General features: G+C 41.7%; 1 protein-coding gene across 1 annotated transcript in view; it reads right to left on the bottom strand.

Annotated features, from left to right (window-relative positions):
- Positions 1-23,471, bottom strand: part of CACNA1C (calcium voltage-gated channel subunit alpha1 C) — a 1,008,001-nt gene that overhangs the window by 8,350 nt on the left and 976,180 nt on the right. The window contains 8 exon segments of the mRNA XM_078156118.1: positions 1,649-1,990; positions 3,388-3,491; positions 4,789-4,886; positions 5,544-5,672; positions 13,761-14,113; positions 15,889-16,023; positions 16,930-17,057; positions 20,053-20,154. Of these exon segments, the coding sequence (XP_078012244.1) occupies positions 1,649-1,990; positions 3,388-3,491; positions 4,789-4,886; positions 5,544-5,672; positions 13,761-14,113; positions 15,889-16,023; positions 16,930-17,057; positions 20,053-20,154 (1,391 nt within the window).

The following is a 23,471-nucleotide window of genomic DNA, read 5'->3' as shown; positions in this document are numbered from 1 at the left end:
CTCATAGAGAATCTCAGAGCTGGAAAGGACTTCAGAACTTATCTAGTTCAACCTGGGCCTTCAGAGTAATTCCCTCAACAACATCTTTCACAAGTAGTCATTCAATATCTGCTGAAGAGTCCCCCCCTCCCCCAGCTGCTAATGGTGTTCCTTCTTAGGTTACGCTTATTCTACTCTGTGTGTATCTTGGATATACCTAGCTACTGACCTGTTGCCTCCCCATGAGAACATATGTTCCTTGAAGACAAGGCTTTGTTGTGGCTGTTGTTATTGTCGCCTGGCACAACAGTAGACACTTAATAAATGCTTGTGACTGACGGATATGAGAAACTCACTACTTCTTGAGATAGTCCATTCCCCGACTGGATAGCTCTAATTGTCAGACACTTTTCATTACAATGGGTAGAAATGTGCTTCACTGAAAATTCTGTTTAGGTTTTCCAATGGCGCCATGCAGAAATAAGTCAAATCCTTTCCCCACGTGACTGAAGACAGTTATCATGGCACAGTGGAAAGAGTGCTAGATTTAGAGTCAGAGGACTAGATCTACAGTCATTTCTGCTACTTATGCCTTTGTGATGCTTCTCTCTCTTTTTAAAAATAGTATTTTATTTTTTCCCAATTATATGTAAGGACAATTTTTAGCATTCATTTTTACAAGATTTTGAGTTCCAAATTTTTCTCCCTCCCTCCCCTCTACCTAAAATAGTAAGCAATTTGATATAGATCATATATATATATATATGCATATATATGTATGTATGTGTATATATGTATATATGTGTGTATATATGTGTGTGTATATATGTGTGTATATATGTATATATGTGTGTATATATGTGTATATATACGTGTGTGTGTATATATATATACACACACACATATATATGAAACCATGTAAAACATATTTTCATATTAGCTTTGGGATGCTTTTCTGAGCTGTACTCTCAGGTTCCTTCCTGCTTTCAGTATATGATCCTATGTCTGCACTGCCATGGTTGAGACAGTCTGTTCTAGGTGGCTTATGCTGGGAAGAACCTAGTAATATATTTCCTATATTCTTACGCTTGGGCTTGGGAATGGAGGCACTGGTTCCCAATTCCTAGAAGCCTGTTATTTGGTGGCTTTCAATGTTTTAGTGAGAGAGGCCATAATCACAATAAGAAAAATGATTATTAATAATAGCGCATTAAAGCTCGCTAAAGTACTTTGTACATGCCATCTCACTCTGTTCCTAGGGGGTGTAATTTGACCTGCAGTTACCTTTAGTAAACTACTCTCTGTGCTTTGAGAAATGCTTGATGATTGTATTAAATTTAGTTTTTCTGTATTTTGTATCAGGGCTCACTTGGTCAGTCAGATTCCTTCATAAATCTGAAAAGCCTTTATTCTCATTACCCAGTATCCCCAGGGAAACTAAATGGTAGACAAGCCGACTTTCTATATGGGTCAGGGTAGCATTCTAAGGTTAATGAGAGGGTCAAGACTATTTTGGTTAAGTGGATTTGTATACAATCCTACTTGGGAAGAGCTGAGTTCATTCTGATATTTGCTTTCCTCCTTTTCTGAAGACCCCTGGCAAATCCCCTCCATTTCTACTGGCTGCTGAGAACAGTGCAGTGCTTCCTACGGGGTTGACGCCACATACCGCTTCAACTAGACTGCTTGCACTGCCGTGGAATTGTCTGCCAGCTGCCCCAGACTGGCTGGGCACAGTGAGGGAGACTGGCCGGGCTCTCCGGGAGGTGCTGCCCCTGCTGCCCCCACAGTTGGCATTTTCTGCATACCAGGAGCTGCAGTGGATTGAAGGGAAGCTGCTGTTGAGCTTTTCGTTGGATTCTGCTCCTTCTAGCCACAGTGTAGGAATGGGCTGGAGGGGCCAGGCGTGGCCATGAGGACTTTCTGGGGGGGTGGCACTTGGCCTGGGGAATGTGGTGTTTGGAGAATGGCTTCTCTGAAGGAGAGGGCTGAGGCCTGTCACTGCCAATGCCTGTGGACACAAAGGATGCAACTATGGTCAGCAAGGAAGACAGGAGATTGTGGACCCCTTGTTTTACCAGGTGGTGGTGATGAAGACTTGGAGATAAGATGCTAATAGCAAGCCAAGCTCTTCTCTCCTCTTCCCTCACCCATGCCAGCCTGAGGTGACCTCTCCTTCCTTTGAACTCCTGAGGAAGTTATCTGTACCATTCATCAGGTCCTCTGCTATTGCTGCTCTGCATTGGTATGGAAACCCCATCTAACTTTTTACTCGTTCATGTCCCAAACCAAACTTACACTTTGTCTTCCTGATATCTTGTAGTTATAAGGAAGACCAATTCGGCTTGAATGCTCATGAGGACTAGTTCAATCCTTATGCTAGATGATCTGTGGTAACACAGGGAGAGAACTGGCATCATCATGTCCTGTGCCACTGACCCTCTTTTTCCTCAGAAAGAAAGCTCCTACTGTCATGTAAGGGCCTCAGTAACTAGGCTCCTATATGCCTTTCCAGACTTATTCTCTTCTCTCTACCCAGACTGGACCATTGTGTAGCTCAATACTCCATGTCCCACCTACGTATATTTGCATAAAGCTATTCCCCATCCCTGAAATGCATTCCTCATCACTCCTTCAAAGTTCAGCTCAGGCCTCACCTCCCCAGATCCCTCATTTGTCAGTGTTCTCTCTATCTTTGACTTCCCTCATACCATATTTCTTCCCCTGCTGGAACATAGGTTCCTTCAGAACAGGGGTTCTTTTGTTATCTTTCTTAAGAAGAGGGGCCTAATAGGAGTCTGTTGAACTGCATTATTACCTGGGTCTCCACCAAGGGAAGTTACAGTCCTTACCAAGGCTCCCATCTACTTGGGGAAAATTGGTGGCCCTTACTGTGAACATTTTCTTATAGCAGCTCTTCATGAGGGGTTAACAGCTTGAGGGGACCTTTATGAGAGCTTCATAAAGTGTAGAGTTTCCCAATAATAAGAATCCACATTTCTATAGTACTTTACAGTTTACAGAGAACTTACCTCACAACAGTTTAGTATAGTGCCTGGCACCTAGTAGTCACTTAATAAATGCTTATGGACCGACCAATATTAGTGCAAATATTATCCTCACTTTACAGATGAGGAAAGCGGGGTTTATAGAGGTGAGGTGACTTGCCTAGGGTCACATAGGTTGTGTCAGAGCCAAGAAAATTAGAGCACAGTCATCCTAACTCTAGCTAGGTCCACCGGTCTATTTATAATATGATGTTATCTCTCTAGAGCATTCCCTGCTTTCACCGCTCTAACAGAAGCAGGAGTGATGTTGTGTAGGAGGGCTTCACACGCTGAGGAATTGCTCAGCTGCTCTTCGGGGCTCTTTAGCTCCAGTGGTCAGTGCGTTCTCTAGAATGGTTACCTGGTGATGAACCAGATGCAAGGGCAGCACTGTCTTCTGAGAGATGTCTCCCCCTCGGTTCTTTTGTATCTTTAGACACTCCAAATGGAAGGAGGCTCTTCGACCTGCAATACCAATCACAATGAACTAGGGTCAGAGTTCTGTCATCCTGGGAGGATTTCTTGGTGGCTTGCCAGCTATTTCTTGTCTTTCTGGAAAGTGTAACAGGAGCTAGTGATGGCTGGTTGCTAAGCACCACCTATTCTCCCACCCTTAGCCCTGATGCTTAATGACATTTTGTCAACTGTCCTTAAATGCCAAAGCCCCATCCCTTTGACGTCTTGTCTCTGGAAGCTCTGCCCGGCGGTTCAAGAGCAAGGGGTTCAAACGTAGGAGTTGGCCTAATCTCTGCAGTGGAGTGTCTGACTCTGACTAGAATCTTTTCCCAGCTAGCCCACAGTGCCTTGGGTAGTATCATCTTGGTATCCCAGGGAGGAGGACTGGATTACACACAACCTGAAGTAGACAGAAAAAAACAAGTGGAGAGCCTTTTTATATTAGCACAGTCGAAGACATGAAGAAATGGAGTGGCTTAGGCCTAATTTTTCAGTTGTGTTTTACGAAACAATGCAGTTTCATAAATGTGAACAGGTTTTTGGGAGGAAATTTCCCCTCTTCAAATTGTAAATATAAAACTTTATATATATATAATATATATATATGTATATATATATGTGTATATATATATATATGTATATATATATGTGTGTATATATATATTATATATATACACACACACACATATATATGTGTGTATATATGTATATATAATATATTAAAAGTACTTGTTAGAGGCAGCAAGTTTTTCATATGAAAATAGGCTTAACCCCTCAATTTTGTTCCAAAATTCCTAATTCCTTCTTTATGCTGGGGATATTCTCTTCCCCTGGGCCAACATCATGTCAATATATTTCATGCTCAAAGGTGTTTTGTGGCTCAAAGGTGTTCCATGGATAAATTAGTTTAGAAAACTATTATCAGTTAATTCACCCAAATGTACCAACTTTTAAGCTTCTCCATGCCATCTTTCTCTTTCCCTCAAGCTACTTTTACATATGTGATCCTGTATTTTATTTTATTTTTTTTTTTTTTTAGGCAATTGGGGTTAAGTGACTTGCCCAGCTAGTGAGTGTCAAGTGTTTGGTCTGAGGCCAGATTTGAACTCAGGTCCTCCTGACCTCAGGGCTGGTGCTCTGTCCACTGTACCACCTAGCTGCCCCATGATCTTGTATTTTAAAGAATGGGGGAAGCAAGGAATGAAGCTGTTAGGGTTCCTGGGATAGTCCCATACCTCAGGTTACCTGCTGAAAGGACCTCTGGAGATGTCTGGCCACAGTAAGGGGAGGAGGCATGATCAGTTACCTAGTGAGGAAGAGTGGAGGAATCCTCTTTTCGTAGACTGCCTGGTCTTGTCTTCTGGTGGTGTCAGCTGTCTATTCTCATCATCCTGATAGGATAGCCTGGAACAAAGAGAACTCAGGGTTTGTTTGCAGAGGACAGGTTATGTCATTCCCCACAATGATTTACGTGTGCTCCTGTCCAGGGTCAGACAACCCCAGAGGGCAATGTTGGGGAAATGACCTGTTGGGAATCTGCACTTTGTGTACTTTTTCAGGGCAAAGAAGGGAGTAGTGATGAGTTGCTCACACCGGAAACTTTGCCTTGTTATTCGGCATGGGGAATATTTGCTTCTTCTGCTTGGTAGGAGTTCTCAAACGCACGTTTGCCACTTAACTCACTTTGATTCCTAGGTCTCATTAGGCAGCAATCTGGCCAGCTAGCTACCTTGATTACCACAGCAACTTTTTCTTCAAAAGCCTGACTGACCTGTAGGACACATGAGCTTTTCAGGAAAGCAATGGACAGGCTCTAGTTTTACCAGCATCTCCACCCACTCCTTGCTCACAGGGATCTCTGCTGTTGAGTTGTACACCACGCTATCAAAAGAACACTGATATTCTACAGAGGTCATCCCTCTCTATGACCTGCCCCAATTAAACTGGGCAACAGAGAAGAACTTCAGGAGTCTTTGGCCCCCTCAGTCTTTCATTCCTAAGCTGAACTTTTCCCTGACATGAGCTGGTCCCACCCTTTGGGCAGAGAACTGCTGGGCTCACATCTCAGTGGAGATCAGACTGGGCTCGCTGCAGTATTCTGTGTCTTCATTCACATTCCCTTCATAGCTCTTGTTGGGGGCTACCTCCTCTGGGCACACCATGGCTATCCGGCTGTCCCGGGAGTGGTATCTGTGGAGACAGAACACAGAAGACAATCAAGAAATGTCCCTCTCAGGCTAAAGTCACGCTCTAGAAAAAAGGAAGACATTCCTAATGTCCAGTCACATTTCTACTATGACTTCTTCCATAAGAAATGAATATGAGAGACACAGCACATTGGGTCTAGAAAGGGGATACAGTCATGTCACAGAAAGAGCCCTGGACTCGGAGTCAGAATTGCTGGGTTCCTTTCCTAATTCTATCACTAAATTGTCACGTGCTGTTGATTCAGTCATTTTACTTTTTGATGCCTCAAAGGGAGTCCCTCCCTTTGTAAAGTAAGTATGATAATGCCTGTCCTATCTACCCCACACAGTTATAATGAATGAGAAAGTAGATGTGAAAAGGCTTTACAGGGTCAAACATGATTTGAGGACTTTAAGTGCAGGACTCTAAGAAGATCCCCAGCTTCTCCTTCCTGCAGGTTAGGGGAATTAAATGTTCCTCCTCTCTGCATGTAGAGGCACACAACTTGGCATAGCTGAGTGACTGGAGACTCCTCTAATTGGATATTATTATCCTAGAGGTAGAAGCAACTTGGCAAAAGGGTCAAATGGGGAACAAAGAACTAAGGTGGAATACTCTGCCTATTGAGAATAGGGTTGACACCATCCTCTAAAATTCTCTGTTTTGGGGCAACTAGGTGGCACAATGGATAGAGCTCTGGCTTTGGAGTCAGGAGGACCCGAGTTCAAATCTGGCCTCAGACACATGACACTTACTAGCTGTGTGACCCTGGGCAAGTCACTTAACCCCAATTGCCTCACCAAAAAAAAAGAAAAAAAAAAAATCTGTCTTTTTTTTTTTTTTAATATGGAGAGGCAGCATAGTATTGAAGCCAAGAAGACCTAGGTTAAATTCCTGCTTCTGACTCATACTGGCTGTGTAATCCTGGGCAAATCATAGCTAGGTGGCACTAGGCCTGGAGTCAGAAGACCTGAGTTCAAATCCAGCCTCAGACATTAACTAGCTGGTTGGCCTTAGGCAAGTCACTTAACCTGTGTCTACCTTCATTTCCTCAAATGTAATATGAGTGTCATAGTGACACCCACCTCACGGAGTTGTTGTGAGGAATAAATAGGATGTTTATAAAATCCTTAGCACAGTGCTAGGCACATAACAGGTGCTTAATAAATGCTTGTTTCATTCTGTCCCTCTTCTCCTCCTCCCCCCTGCAATTGGTTACAGCCCAGTGGAAATATGCAATGTGAATTCAAGTGATGCAACCATTTCAGGGAATTTGTTCATTATTTTAACTAATTAGGACCTGGCTCAGGAAGATTAAAAAACTTGCTAGTGCTTACCTAGCAAGTGTCAGAGGTGGAATTTGAACCCAGGTCTATCTTGACTCCATTTCCAGGGCTCTGTCTATCACACCATGCAATCTCCCTACCTCACAGTGCTATTGTGGGGAAAACCTTTTGTAAACCTTAAAGCATTATATAAATGTGAACTACTTCTTATTATTACTAGATAATTCAGCTGTCTCCAAAAGGAGAGGTCTACCAGAATCTTAGCATTACAATTTTAAAATATAACCAGGTCCTGATTAAATAATGAACAGATTCCCTGATCTAGAGATATTACTATAATCCTCATCATTCAGATATCTCTATCTAGTACCTGTCTCAAGGTTATTGTGAGGCTCAAGTGAGATTTTATGTGTGTGTGTGTGTGTGTGTATGTGTGTGTATATATTAAATGTGAGTTATTATTAGTCTTATTGTGCCCATATTCTAGATGAGAAAAGAGAGGCTTGGAGAAATCAAGTGATTTTCCAGGGTCAAACAATAAGTGTCTGATTTGTGATTAGAACCCAGGTCTATCCCTAACCCCCTGTCCAATGTTCTTGGCATTATATGAACATGGGGAAATCAGTGAAGTTGGTAATTGCAGCTAGGAAAGACTTGATCCAGTATTTCTCTGCCATATAAATTAAATGTAACCTGAATGCTTCCCTTAGAAGAAGAACAGGAACTTAGATGGAGGTTGAGGGGGGAAAGGGATGGGTTGAATGGGGGAAAGGGAGACAGATGGCAGTCTGCTTCTGGCTATGGGACACAGTTGATGAAATGAAGACAGGTTCTGAAGATGATGGCTACTAATACTAAGGCTGATTGAGAGACAAGACCCAAATGCTGACTTGGGAAAAACAAATGTAGCAGCTAAGTTTTGAGCAATGCTAGAATCAGCTTTAACTATTATTTAACTAGAATATGCTTGTGGGAGGCTGAACCTTTTAGCATAAATATAATTTGGAACAGGATTAGGGGAGGACTTTCCAAGGGCCTAAAGCCATGGAGACCTCCAGGGGAATGAAGGAAAAAGGTCATTGCAAAAGAACTTGAAATCCAGGATGTCTGAAGAGGAAAATGTCATTACTGGGAGCAGGGGTTTAGGTAAAAGGGCGGGGCAGTGGTTTTGAGTTGGATTCTAAAGGATGAGTTTGGTTTCTTTCTCTCCATGTTTCAACCCCTCCTTATCTACTGGCTCCTTCTCTATTGCTTATAAATATGTATTGATCTCCTCCATCTTTTAAAAACCTTCATTTGAGTCTGCCATCCTTTCAAGCTCCTGTCCTATATCTCTCTTCCCTTTTACAACCAAATTCTGAGAAAAAACCCAAACAAAACAAATTGTCTATGCTCATCACCTCCACTTTCACACCTTAGACACACTTCTCAACATTGGAAGCAGTCTGGCCTCCGACCTCATCATTCATCTGAAACGGCTTTCTCCAAGGTTACCAATGACCTTTTAACCCCCAAATTTGATGGCCTTTTCTCAGTCCTTGTCCTTCTTGACCTCTTGAAGCATTGAACGTTGTCGACCACTTCCTCTTCCCTGGGTTTTTTGACCCTGGTTGTTCTCCTACCTGTCTGGTTGCTCCTCAGGCTTCTTTGGGGGAGAATCCTACCTCCTATTCTAAGGTGTACCCCAGGCCTCTGTGCTAGGTCATCTCTTTTCTTTCTATACCCTTTCTCTTAGTAGTCTTATCAACTCCCACAGGCTTAACTATCATCTCTATGCAGATGAATTCCTGTTCTTTACTCCAAGTCCTACTCTCTCTTACGGACTCTGGTACTTCAATGCCAACCATCTACTGGACGTCTCCAACTAGCTGTCCAATGGAGGGAAGGGAACAAGCATACTATGTGCCAGGCGCTTTACGCATATTATCTCATTTGAGCTTTACAACAATCCTGGGAGATAGGGGCTATTATTACCCCCATTTTGTAACAGAAGGCTCTGAGGCAGAAAGAGGTTAAGTGAGTTGCCCAGGGTCACATAGTTCGTATATGAGGCCAGATTTGAACTCTGTTCTTCCTGACTCCAGGCTTTGGGCTCCATGGTGCCACTTAGCTGCTTGAGTGGGCATTTTAAATTCAACAAGTCTTATGCAGGACTCAGTCTCTACCTGGTTCCCCAAATTCCACCCTCTACTCTGATTCCTAAGTTCCTTATTTCTGTGTAGTATACATATTACAATCTCAGAGTTATCTTTCACTCTTCCTTCTCCCTCACTCCTCACATCCAAATCAATTGCCAAGCCTTGTCAATTCCACTTCCTTAATATATCTTTTTTTTTTTTAGACAATTGGGGTTAAGTGACTTGCCCAGGGTCACACAGCTAGTAAGTGTCAAGTGCATTTGGTCTGAAGTCACATTTGAATTCAGGTCCTGTGCTCTATCCACTGTGCTACCTATCAGCCCTCTCCTTAATATATCTTGCAGCTGTTTCCTCTCACACAGCCACCACCCTAGTTCATTCCCTTTCATTTGGACTGCTTCTTTTCTGGATATTTTATTTTTTCCCCAACTGCATGTAAAAACAATTTTTAACATATGCTTAAATTTTTTTTTGAGTTTTCAATTGTCTCCCTCTTCCCATCCCTCCCCACTCCCTGAGGCAGTAAGTGATTTGATACAGGTGATACATATGCAATCACACAAAACATATTTCCATATTGTCATGTTTTGAAAGAAAACATACAAAAATCATGAAAAAAGTAAAAATAGCATGCTTCAATCTGTATTCAAACTCCATCAGTTATTTCTCTGGAGGTGGATAGCATTTTTTACTGAGAGTCCTTTGGAATTGTCAAGGATCATATAATAGCCTTATTATATAATATAGGGAGAGAGACTATATAATAATAACATTATATAATTAGTCTCTCTCTCTCTCTCTCTCTCTCTCTCTCTCTCTCTCTCTCTCTCTCTCTCTCTCTCTCTCTCTCTCTTAGAATTGTCTCACTGTTCATTCATCCTTTACCTAGGTGTTAAACTGATATTCCTAAAGTAGAAGTCCTGACCAAGTCACTCCCCTGCTCAGAGGGTCTCCATAACCCTTAGGATAAAATACAGATTCCTTTGTCTCTTAAAGCCCTTTAAAATCTGGCTCCAGCCCATCACTGCTCAACTTCAGTTCTCCTTCAGACACTCATTTCAGTCACATATGGCTCCCCAGAACATGACATTCTATTCTTATCTCTGTACCTTTTCACAGGCTGTCTCCCCCATACCTGCAACACTTTCCTTCCTCACTTCTGCCCTGTAGAATACCTAGCTAGCTTCCTTCAAAGTTCAATGCCATCTCCTAGATGAAGTTTATTTTGATTCCCTATACCCCTTTAATATATATGAAGTAATACAAATCACTTTGCATATATTTTGTTTTTACTTATCTGTTTACATGTTGGGGTCTTCCTCCCCACTCCCCTCTGTCCTATAATGTAAGCTTCTTAAACGCAGGGACTGGTTTTCATCTCCTTTCCCCCAGTACGGTATCTGGCAACTGGTAGACTGGCTTCTTAATAACTGCTTCTTGAATTAAACTGAATAGTCAAAGAGGGGGAGAGAAGGTATCCCAGGGGTTTTGTTTTTCTTTTTTCTTTTCAATGGATGGGGGAGGGAGGAGGGGAAAATTCGGAACAGAAAATTTAAAAAAATTGAGTTTAAAAAAGAATGGTGGTAGGGTGAGAGGAGAAGAGATGGATAGGGGGCAGCTAGGTAGTGCAGTGAATAGAGTACTGGCTCTGAAGTCAGGAGGACATGAATTCAAATCTGGCCTCAGACCAAATACTTGACACTTACTAACTGTATGACCCTGGGCAAGTCATTTAACCCTGATTGGCTCACTAATTTTTTTTAAGAAAAGAAGAGATGAATGGGAAAGATATTGTAAAGATAGGAATAACAGGGTTAGGTGGATAGGAGAGTGAGAAAATTAAAGACAACATCAAGGTTTGTGGGGGATGGAATGAATGATGGCACCATTGATGGAAATAGGGAAGTCAGAAGATGGGGTGTAGACTACCTGAAGTGTGCTATGAAACAGAGATTATAATATTTACAATACCTCCTGCACAGAGTTGTTGTAGGAAAAAGTGCTTTGTAACTTTTGAAGTGACATACAAATGTGAAAAAATTCTTTTTGTTATAACTGGATTAGTTTTAGGAGGATTGGAATGTCCATGGAACACAGTTAAGACAGGCAAGGTACCCTAGGTAAAATTATTTAAACTTGTTTTCTTAAGTTTCCCTCGGTTTTATCTATTATTTTTTAAAAAAAACCAACAACTTCTTGTCAATACTTTGGTAGATCCATGATTTCATTGCTGGGGATGGAGAAAATGATAAAGATGAACTCATGCCTTAACCCTCAGTTCATTTAGAGTTGATAAACATTTACTAAGCACATACTATGTGTGAGGCACTATGCTAGACATTGAGGATAGAAATATGAAAAATATCTACCCCTTTCTCCATAGAACTTAATAATAAGAACTGATATTTATTTGGGATTTTGAGGTTTACAAACTTTCTTTACAATGTCTGTGTGAAGCAGGTAGGTGAAGTGGTTTGTCTATAGTTACAGGAATTCAATTCAAGTCTTCTGACATTAAGAACTGTGCATTTACCACTGCATAACTCTTAGGGAGAGTAGGCAGGTACATAAGATGGTATGGTACAGGGTAGAATGTGATGGAGGCAGAAGGTAGACAAAGACAAATGGTTATAGAAACATTTGAGGAGGGGGAAGGAGTGTGTTCCAGGTGTGGGAGATGATTTGGGGGAATATCTGTGCCATCTTTGTCTGTATTTTCCCACAAATTCTCCATTGAGGGTCAACCTAACATGCTGGTATCACCTCCATAGTTTTTATTTGTTTCTGTTTTTGCTTTCTGGTTCTTTTATTTTGTTTTGTTTTTGCTATCTTAGCAGGGCATTAATGCAGCATTAAGGTGTGGTGCCTTTTTAAATAGGATATGTGATTACATTCATAAGTGAGACTCCCCAAATGAGGAAACTCCCTCTACTAATATAGGTCAGCACCTTCTCTATGACTTCTAGTCTCATAGAATTACCTAGAGTTCCAAGAGGTTGTGACTTGTCCAAGTTCACAAAGACAGTATGTTTGGGGGGCAGGTAGGCTTGAACCCAGACCTCTCTAGATCTGTATTCATATCACCACACGGCCTTTTGCCTTTAGATAAACGCAAAAAATCAAACAGTCTACTTTGACCCATGGTCCCTGTTAGATTATCTTCCTCATCCTCCACAAAGTGAGGTCAAAAGATTATAGTCTTAAAACAAAAATAAAACATGTGTATGTATGTATGTGTGTGTGTGTGTGTGTGTGTGTGTGTGTATGTGTTTAAACCAGATACTATTGCAGATCTCAGACCGTGTGATTGTGTGACTGTCTCCATGAGTGGATTAAACAGTGGGTAATAAAGAGTGAGAAAGTGTGCCTTAGATGGAAGTAGAGTAAGATTTTCTTTCCCTAATCAGAGCACTCATCTGGTGGTCTGCAGGATAATTTGTAGTTCGTTCCTCCTCAAACAGAAAGCAGGGAAGGGAACAGAAGAGACCTGGTCCCTGAAAACTCTCTGGTGGTCAGATATTATGGTAATTTGTTGACACTACCATCTGTAAGCTGTCTCTTCTGGAGAGAATACTAAATAAATATGATATGCAATGTGTGTGTGTGTGTGTGTGTGTGTGTGTGTGTGTGTGTGTGTGTGTGTGATCCCTCTTTCCTTCTTCCTTTCTTCCTTTTTCACTTAGGGGATATGAAGCTGCCAGTATAGATCATGTTCTGACCCTCCCAGGTCCTGGCTATAGTTCCAGACACGCACAGCAGAGGAGGCACCTGCCATCACAGCATTCTGTAACAATGCATCCTGGTGCCATTAGGGAGCAAAAAATGGGGGTGAGGGAGCAGCAAAGACAAAGTCAGGAAAGAAGACAGCACAGCTGAGACCATCTGGGTAGGGCAAGTCTTGGTGTATAAGGGGCAAAATAGGCAGGCTCCCTCTTCAAATACCTTCCCCACCAGACCTGGGCAGGTATCAAAGCCTTTGAATTCACAAGTAGTGATCAAGCTAAAATACAAATTGTTCTGGGAGACACAGAGACACGTTTATACCAAGGTATAAATTACTGAGAACAGATCCTGGGGAAGGGGGGGGGAAGCAGCTTTTAATAAAGGAGAGGAGCTCTGGGTCATTGAAACAGAGAAGAGGGGATGACTGTGGTAGTAAGAGGGACAGAAATAGAATGGGCTTTCCCCTTTGTGGAGGCACTAATTCACAGTTTTGAATAATAAACAATTATCAGGTTTTTGCATAGGTGGGCTTTTCTCCATTTTTTTTTCTTTTACAATTGTATAGGATGTCAGTTGGGGGTTAGTGGGGCAGGATAGGATCATCCAGTTTAGCCACGTAAGGCTCTGTCATGTAGCCTGGCATTATGGAGATTCCCTACATGTGTGGTGAAGAGGTTTTATTGCTCCAAGAATATGAAGTGAAATGAAAGATTCTTCAAGTCAGGTATGAGGCCAATATGGTGTCCATCTCCTTCCCAGGATATCATTAGACACACTACAAGCCTAAGGGAAAGTGGGCAGACTGAGGGGTTGAGTTTTCTGTCTTTATCTCTGTCTCTCTCCCTTACCACCCCTCCTCCCCTAACTTCCTTGGTTAAGTTTCCACCAGGCCACCTTGCTTATGCCCCACATACTTCAAATGCAGATCTCTCCACCTGGCTTACCTCCTGGAGCTGAGCTTCCATGCTGTCTCGCGCACCCGGATGGCAGGGGACAAGGGGGTCCCATGGCCCTCCACTGTGCTGACCGTACTGGGGTAACCGGTGGGACAGGGGAAGCGGCCCAGGGCAGTGTTGTTGGCGTTGTTGATGTTGGCATTGGAACCAGAGGATGAGTAGCTGCTGGGAGTGAATGTGGAGTCCACCAGTTTCTCATGGGATGGTGACTCCGTGTCGCCTTGACTGTTACCCGCCTTGTTGATATGCAGTGGGCGCTGGGTGGTGAAGGTCTGGGGGAAGGAGCTTCGACCATCGCTTTGGTAGTAGCTGACATGATTGCCAAACAGGCCACCGGCCCTCTGTAAGCAAGACAGGGTAGGAGTTGGGGAGAAGATAATGTTCTCTCAGCTGTCTCCTCCCCCTCCTTTGGAGAAATAATCCTCAATCAGAATCCCAGGAGCAGAAAAGTTTAGTCCCCATCAGCTACTTCTGGGGTTACTTGTAGTAGAAGCTGAAATACTACATAGGAACAGGACCTTATCACTTAGCACAGTGCCTGGCATATATAGTCAGTGTTTAATAAATGCTGACTGACTGACTGATTGATTGACATGGACACTTAAGAGGAAGAGGACCCTGCCCTTTGTGAAATAACTAGGAGAAATAAAAAGGACAGAATTAAAGGGACAGAAGTTAGAGGCTAACATCCCCATAATTCCAAAAATTGTCTAGGGATTTAAAAAAATAAACCCTTTAAAGCTGGTGACTTTCAGGCCTGGATTTGACAAGTATTTCCAGATGGTATGGCTGAATATCAATCAGGTTCTTGGCTGGACCCTGAGCCAGTGATGGGGAATACAAGTTTTCCCTTCCAAGCTAGATTTCAAGAGGGGGGAACCAAAAGACTCATATGGTTATGATTTTCCCACCCAGGCTGGGAAGACAATAAAGACCAATAATCTGCTAGGCCACGTTGTTCAGATACAATCTGTCCTTCTCCCAGGAGATCCCTCAGAGTTAAAGACATTCAGCCAGTATTCTTTCCCAATTGTTTTTTCTTGTCTTGATAAAATAAAAAACTTCTTAAAAGCAGGGATTGTTTCATTTTTGTCTTTGAGTCTTCAGAACCTCCTGGCATAGTGCCTGGCACATAGTAGGTGCCTCTTAAATGCCTACTGACTAACGGATTACTCTGGGTGGAGGAGTGAGTGGCTATTCACAAGTTGGTTACTTTTCTGACACCAGGGTGTATTAGAGCTGTGATAGGAGGGCTTTTTCAACTTGATGTATTCTAAAAACAGTGAAATTATATGAAGCCGTGGTAGTATAGTCTCCAGTAGAGATTTGTTTCCCTAAGTCAATTTGCTTTTGATTGAGGAGAGAAGGGAAGGAAGGGAGTCCAACAGGACATCACGGTACAGTACAAAGAACATAGAATTTGGAGTCAAAGTAACTGGGTTTGAAATCCAGCTCTGCTGCTTATTGTCTGTGTGACCCTGGACAAGTCAGCTACATTTTCTGCACCTCAGTTTCCTCATATGTAAAATGAAGAAGGCAGAATCAGTGAACGCTAAGATCCCTTCAAACTTAAAATCTTTAAGCCTATTTATGAGCCTACAAGAGTTAGGGAAAGGAAAGAGAGAGAAAAAAGGGAGATGGGAAGATGATGATGATGAAACAATAGTGTACTTACACTGAAGAAGGGGCTCCCCTATATCCTAGTTCTTGCCAAAGCTCCAGGACAGAAGTTGTTGGGAATGAGCCCTGATACAAACATAGTCAGGAGCTCTCCTCTGCTATAGAGATATCCCTCTTGAAAGGTCCACCTCCAAGTGCAGAGGAAGAAACCCATTCCCTGCACAGGATACACTCCTCCCAATCCAGGAGTTGACTGGTTCTTCCCAGTTTCCTCCCACCTCTCTAGCTGGCAATAAATTCAGGGTGTGGCTAGTATGGATTGGAGTCAGAGAGGGAGCAGAAGGTGAGTGGAGAGGATGAAGAAAAGGATGGGAAGTAGAATGACAAGAATCCAACATAGCAAATCAAGCCTACTCAGTTGATTGTTTTTCTTTGTCCACTTTTTAAAAAAATGGCATATTAGAGATCTGTGCTGGAGGGTCAGGCATCCACCTACCCTAAAGATGTCATCTTCCGAGGCAGCAGAAACAGCTTCCTTCATAGCCTTGTCCAACTCCTCCTCAGCTGTCAGGTCCCCAGAGATGGCCCGTCGAATCTCTGGTCCGATGTCATGCAGTGTACGAAGACCAGCCTAGAGAACAGCCAAGTGGTGTGAGGACCCTCTTTTCTCCACGTCACAGCCTCCCACATCCAGGTGGCATCAAGCCAGCAGTCTCCCTATTACCTCGACTCCACCCTTGACCAAACCAAATTTACTGCTTCTCTGTTTAGCAGGTGATCAGTGTGTACCTGTTTGTCTAGTTTGTGTATACATATATAATATGTATGGATATATGTATAGATACATCCATACATATATTACATGTATATGGCTATATCTGTCTGTATCCTTTATCAGCTTGTGTTCACATTGAAAGTAGCACCTAGTACAGTGTGGGAGCTTCCCTGAGGTTAAATGATATGCTCTGGATCTGTCCAGCTGCATAGACCTGTGGAGGGGAGAAAGCCCTCTCTCCCCAAGTCTGTTTAGTCCAGTTGTTGATGGACAGTTCTACAGTGAGGTACCTATAAAAGTGACATAGCAGAGAAATAGGGACAGCCATATCATCTTTGGGAGATCCCACATCCTAGGATGAGCATGGTTCCTTCCAGTGCATTCAGAGTGTGAGAGTAGGGTGGCATATCAACCTTTAGAAAATTTAGAAAATTAGGGAAGCTTTCAGAGGCTTTGGAAACCTCTGATGTCTTCACTCTGTAGGGCTGACCTTGAACCCACAGGCAACAAGTGAGAAGAGTGAGGATGAGGAAGAGGAGATCAAATCTGATGGGTGTGCTAACTCTCTTTAGCCCAGAGGCTCTGAACTTTTGGGAATCCACTTGGCATTTTATTAGCCTTCATCTTAAAGTTATTCAATTATGAATTAAAAAAAAAGCCCAACCCATTATTCTGAGAAGAGATCCATAGGCTTGTCTTTTCAGACTGCCAAAGAGGTCCAATGACACACAAAAAGGTAGAGTCCTTGCTCCAGTTTCTCACCTGTAGAGACAGCGCATTCCTTTGGGAGGGCTTGCCCACCAGTCCTTGCTCTTTGCGTTTCTTAAATTTTCGGAAATATTCTTGGATCAGGAAGGTGGCATAGAACTTCCCAACAGTCACTTCATCATCTGAGAGTGGTGTGTAGCACCAGGGGATGAGGAGAGGAAGGTTTGGGAGGAAGCAAAGTTAGCGTGTATAACAAGGAATGCAATTTCATGTTTGCTATCAATAATTCCTGATTAATTCTCATTAAGTTCCAAATACCCAGAAAGCTGAAAGGGACCTCAGTCTAAGTCCTTCATTTTACATAAGCTAAAATTGAGGCCCATGGGAGTTAAGTGAATAGCTCAAGGCAACACTTTGGGCTTTTAAGAAGGGAGTAAAAGGAAGACTGGAGCCTAGACCTGGCTGCCTTCTTCCCCTCTGAGCTTATGTTCTATTTTCTAACTGGAAAGCCTGAGTCTTCCTACCATTAAATGAAACTACATTACCAAATTTATCAAACATCTATCTAAACAGTGAATTAAAATTTAATTAAAAATTGAACAGTCCCTGCCCTAAAGGTGTTTACATCTAGTAGGGGAAATGACAGGTACACAAATAAATAAATATAAAACAAATGCAAAGTAAACACGTGATAATTTCTGGTGGAAAGGGCAGTAACAACTGGGAGATCTGGCTTGGCTTTCCATAGAAGGTAGCCTTTACATGCTGCCAATAGTTACCAATAGTCTTTCTTCAATCAATCAATACAAATTTATTAAGCACCAGTTATGCACTTGGCTCCATGCTAGATGCTGGAGATACAAAGACAAAAATAAAATGATCTCTCCCCTCATGAAATTTATATTACATTCTATTTGGGAGGTGGTGGTGACACAAATAAGTAAATAGCATATAATGCATAGCTGTATACACACACACACACACACACACAATAAATATAATATGTACATGTACACTCACACAAAATTTACATGAATGTACATACGCTATATTTCCACATATATGTATGTATGTTCATATCATATACACATGTATAGGTACATATGTATACACATGGTATAGATGTATATGTATATACACTATATAGGCATAATACAATGCATGTACATAAGTATATGTATGTATATATGCCTTACATATATATATACTATATATTTATATACACTACATGTACAATACTCTATATATGTATACAAACATTATATATGTATTCACACTATATTTATATATATGTACACATACTCTATATTTTATGCATATATTTGTATTTACATATGTGCATGCATGTATTTATATGAAATACAAATTACTTTTGGATGGAAAAACCCTAGCAATTGGGGAAATCTGGTTAGCTTTTGTATAGGAGATAGTACTTAAACGGAGCCTTGCAGAAATCTAGGAATTGTATATGGCAAAGGTAAGGAAGAAGTACATTTCTGGCTTGGAGGACAGTTTATGCAAAGGCTTGGAGATAAGAGGTGAAATATACAGGGAATAACAAATAGGTAGGTTGGCTGGGATTATATAAAGGGGAATCATATGCAATAAGCTTGAAAAAGTAGACTGGAGCCATGTTGTGAAAGGTTTTAAATGTCAAGTAGTGGAGTTTTTATTTTATTTCAGAGGCAATAGGAATCTGAACTTCTTGAGCAGCTGAGTGATTAGTCCAGATTTGTGCTTTGGGACTGTCACTTTGGCAGCTGTGTGGAGGACGGAGAACCTACGTAAGAGATTGAAGGCTGGGAGAATAATTAGGAGATTAGTGCAATAGTCCAGGTGGAAGATGATGAGGGCTTGAGAAAGGGTGGTGACTGATTAAAGGGAGAGTAGACAGATGTGACATGTTGCAGACGAAGAAATCTACAAGACTTTGGCAACTGATTAGATAAGCGGTGTGTGAGAAAGTGAAGAGCTGAGATTGCAAACGACTAGAAGAAAGGTGTTGCCCTCAACAAAAACAAGGAATTTTAGAAACAGGGAAAGATTTGGGGTTGGGGTGATGAAGAATTAGTTTTGTTTTGGGCATGCTGAGTTTGAAATGCCTATGGAACATCTAGTTAGAAATCTCTAATTGGTGAGGTAGGATTGTAGCTCAAGAGACTAGGACTGGATATACAGATTTCAACCGCATGAAAGGGCTACCTTCTATGGAAAGCCAAGCCAGATCCCCTTTCCACCAGAAATTGTCATGTGTTTACTTTGCATATGTTTTATATTTATTTATTTGTGTATCCGCCATTTCCCTAGTAGATGTAAACAGCTTTAGGGCAATTTAGTTTTTAATTAATTTTTAATCCACTGTTTAGATAGATGTTGATAAATTCTTGCTGGATGAATGAATCAAGTCCCTAGACACCCAAGATCAGAAGCAATGTATTAATTCCCTATTTGAGGGATGGGTTAGGCAACTAAGAACCTTGTGCTGAAGCCCCTCCCCCTTCCCCTCTCTGCCCTGACCCGCAGTCAAGCTCCCAAGAGAAAAACTTAAGCACTTTCCCTTCCCTAGGCAAGCCCCTTCTTTAAGAGACTGGGGAAGGGGATGGGGATTTTCAGGCCAAATCTGGTGAGATCTGGATGACCTTCCTGCTTCCCTACTTTCTACAAGCAGAGCCTATAGATGCTGAAGTAATGGTACCTTTAATCTGCTACAGTCTCAAGGGACACCACTTCCATTCTCAAATAAGAAGGTCATTCAAAATTCTGCCCAGGTTAGTCTAGGATGAAGTAAATGATTCTGGACAAAATAATAATTGAAGAGTCTTATTTTTCCAGGGTCAAGCTTCCCTAGAAGATAAACAGAGGTTTGTCCAATTTTCTGTGGGCTTTCATGAGAGTTCTGCTTATGGCCATCTCTGCCTAGCATCTTGGTATCAAGGGAATTTGCTTGGCCTTCTCCACAGAAGTCTATCACTCCTGTCTCTTTAAGAGTGCTTGCAAGCCCTAGATATAGGATCTGGAGATACTTTTCTACTCTATGATGCCCCAGGTCTATTGGATTCAAGACCACTCATTTAAGCACTTTCTTCCTGGGGCTCCAGAGAACACTAGAGAAAAATGGGTGTCAGGAAGAAAAGCTGCAGCAGGAGAGAGGAGGGAGGCCCTCAGCAAAGTACTTACCACCAGCTGGGGGAACTACTTGATCTAGGAGCTTCATGCTAGTCCGTTTCCAGATCTTTTTGATAATTGCTCGCAACTCTTCATTGGCTTGTTCCAGGTTCCCTGAAAGAAGAAGGATCAGTAAAACACTGTCTGCCCTAGGGGAGGTCCAGCCTAAATCAGAAGGTGACCTATGGAATGGACGTCCCTGGTTTTACTCTAACATGTCACATACACATATTTCTTTCTTTTTCCTCTTTCACACACACACACACCCCTACTACTACTATTTTTGTTCAGTTGTTTTTCAGACATGTCTGACTCTCTGTGACCCCATTTGGGTTTTCTTGGCAAAGATACCAGAGCGGTTCACCATTTCCTTCTCCAATTCATTTTACAGATCAGGAAACTAAGGGGTAAGTGACTTGCCCAGGGTCACACAGCTAACAAGTATCTGAGGCTGTATTTGAACTCAGGTCTTGCTGACTCCAGGCCTGGCACTCTATGCACTGCACCACTTAGTTCCCCTGCTGCTACTTTTCTTTTAAGAGGCATAACCTCTCTTAAGGGGTTCAGAGGAGAAAAGCGCTGACGTTAGAGGCAGAAGACTCTGAGTTTGAGTCTTAGCTTCAACACTTACTAGCTCAGTGACTCTAAGCAAATTACTTTACCTCTCTATGCCTCCACATCCCTCATCTGTAAGGTGGGGATTACTGTTCTATCTAAGTTTTGTGAGAAAAAAAAAACTTTGTAAACTTAAAAGCCTTATTTAAATAACATTATTTCCACTTCTTCATCTTCCTTTTTTCTTTCCTTCCTTCCTGTACCTTTAGGTCAGTCAAGGGGACCCGGTGATGTGACTCATTGGCTCTATGGGTTGCACTTGTGAGTAAAGACATTGCTGACTGCTGTCCTAGAGGTAAGAGCTGTGGGTAGTTTTGCTAGTGGTTATTCACTCATCCAGGGATATATATTCTGTGATCCGGTGACACTGATCTCCTTGCTGGCACTAGGTACTCTATCTCCTGACTCAGGGCATTTTCACTGGCTATTCTTCATGCCTGGAATGCTCTCCCTCTCATTTCCACCTCCTGGCTTATTTCAAGTCCCAGTTAAAACCCCACCTTCTATAAGAAATGTTTCTAGATCCTTATTAATGCTAATGTTTTCCTTCTGTCGATTATTTCCAATTTATCCTGTATATAGCTTGTTTGCACATAATTGTTTTTGCATGTTGTCTTCCCTAATAGATTGTGAGCTCCTTGAGGGCAGGGACTGCCTTTTGCCTCTTTTTTTTTTATACCCTACCGGGCAGAGTGCCTGGCACATAGTAGACACTTAATGTGTATAGGGTCATAAGTGAAAACTCCATCTGGGAAAGCAATAAATGGTACTTATTATATTGACTGTCAAAATAAAAATGGAGGAAACTAATTTATTTTCATTCATTCATTCATTCATTCATTTATTTATTTATTTACTTATGTATGTATATATGTTTTTCGGCTAGGCAATGGGGTTAAGTGACTTGCCCAAAGTCACACAGCTGGTAAGTGTTATGTGTCTGAGGCTGGATTTGAACTCAGGTCCTCCTGAATCCAAAGGCTGGTGCTCTATCCACTGTGCCACCTAGCTGCCCCTTGGGAACTAATTTTTTAGGGCCATATTTCTCTAGAAGGTAAACTGGGGTTTGCTCAGTTTGCTGTGTGAGAAATGCTTTGAGTTCTTGGATTCCAATGGACCATCACTATTCATTTTCTGCAAACCAGAAGTAGATGTTCCATGTGTGGCATTATTTTTATGTTTGAGAGACCCTAAAGAGCATCACTATGGGAAGGGGATCACATTATCTAATAACAATGGTTTTTGTTGTCTCTAACTCTTCATGACTCCATGGATCATAGCACACCAATACTGTCAATAGGGTTTTCTTGGCAAGGATACTGGAGTGTTTTTCCATTTCCTTTTCCCAAATGACAATAGTGACAATTCATATTATTACCCACAATTTGTATAGCACTTTATACCAACCCTGAGATGCAGGTTGTGAAAGTTCATTGCCCCATTGTGACAAATGAGGAAACCAAGGCTCAGAGATGTTAAGAGGCTTGCTCAAAGCCATATAATCAATCTAGAATCATTAATAAATAATGTGTCAGGTTCTGGTGATACAAAGACAAAAATGTAACAATCTCTGTCCTCGTGAAACTTATGTTTCATCAAATGAAGTAACACATTTGGGTGCACAGTCAAGATGGCAGAGTGAAAGAAAACATTTTTGTCTAGTTCATCTAGCTTCCCTCCTTCACAACAACCCAGAAAACATGGAAGACCAAATTCTAACTGGGAAAACTAAGAAAAGATTCACAATGAATTCACAGTGAAAGATTCACAGGGCAGTTTACCAGAGAGGTCTTTGGACACTGGGGTGGGCGCTAGCCAGGAACACAGCTCAGTAGCAGAAATGAAGAACATTTGAACACCTAGGGATGGCTAAGACTACTGGGGTAGAAAGAAATCCTAGGGAACCCATGAAATAGTGCTGGGAACAGGAATGAATAACATCTGGAAACTGTTGCCTATTACCTAGTTCCTAGAGTGGAGAGGAATGGTCACAAGCAAGTAAGCTGCTCACTGTGTATGAGGTGAGGAATGTTTCAGAAATTTAGCTGTGTGGTTCTGAGCTCAAGAGCAGAGCAGGGTCTCAATTATAAATTTTAGTGGTACACATAAGCCTGCAGTGGAATTAACTTTCCATTGGGCTAACAGTGACTGCATCCAGCAGCAGTTTACTAAAACACAACCATGCACACTCCAACAAAACCAAACCTGGGTCAGAATCTTATAGAACTCAGACTAGGAGGTCAATTTCTTTGGATCATACCACTTTGGAAGCACTGAAAACTTGCAGGTTCCCCCTCCCCTCAACTGAGTTGTAAAAGCAGCAAAAGGGCATAAAAAGATAGAAACTCAGGCTAGATATCTCTCTCAAAAGTGAGTAGAGCCAAGAAGCAGGCTGGAAGAATGAGCAAACAAAGAACCTGACCATAAAAAACTACTATGGTGACAGAGAAGCTCCAGACACAAACACAGAAAAAAGACAATGACTTGAAAACATCTAAAACAACGCCTCAAAGAAAAATGCAATTTGGACACAACCCCAGAAAGGATTCGTAGAAGAGTTAAAGAAGGAGTTTTAAAAAAAGGAAAAAAAAGATTTTAAAATTCAAATAACAGCTGTAGAGGAAAAAATGGGAAAATAAATAATATCCAAGAAGATCATAAAAAGAAAATGAACAGCTTGGTTTAAAAAAAAAAGATACAAACCTTACTGAAGAAAATTACTCCTTAAAAATTAAAATTGGCTAAATGGAAGCGAATGACTCCATGAAGCATCAAGAAATAATAAAACAAAGTCAAAGGACTAAAAAAACAGAAGA

This window comes from Phascolarctos cinereus, unplaced genomic scaffold (genome assembly GCF_003287225.1).
Source record: "Phascolarctos cinereus isolate Bilbo 61053 unplaced genomic scaffold, phaCin_HiC Scaffold_1;HRSCAF=81, whole genome shotgun sequence".
In the NCBI taxonomy this organism is placed as follows: domain Eukaryota; kingdom Metazoa; phylum Chordata; class Mammalia; order Diprotodontia; family Phascolarctidae; genus Phascolarctos; species Phascolarctos cinereus.
Note: the sequence above shows the minus strand (reverse complement) of the source record. Positions and strands in the feature narration are given on the sequence as shown.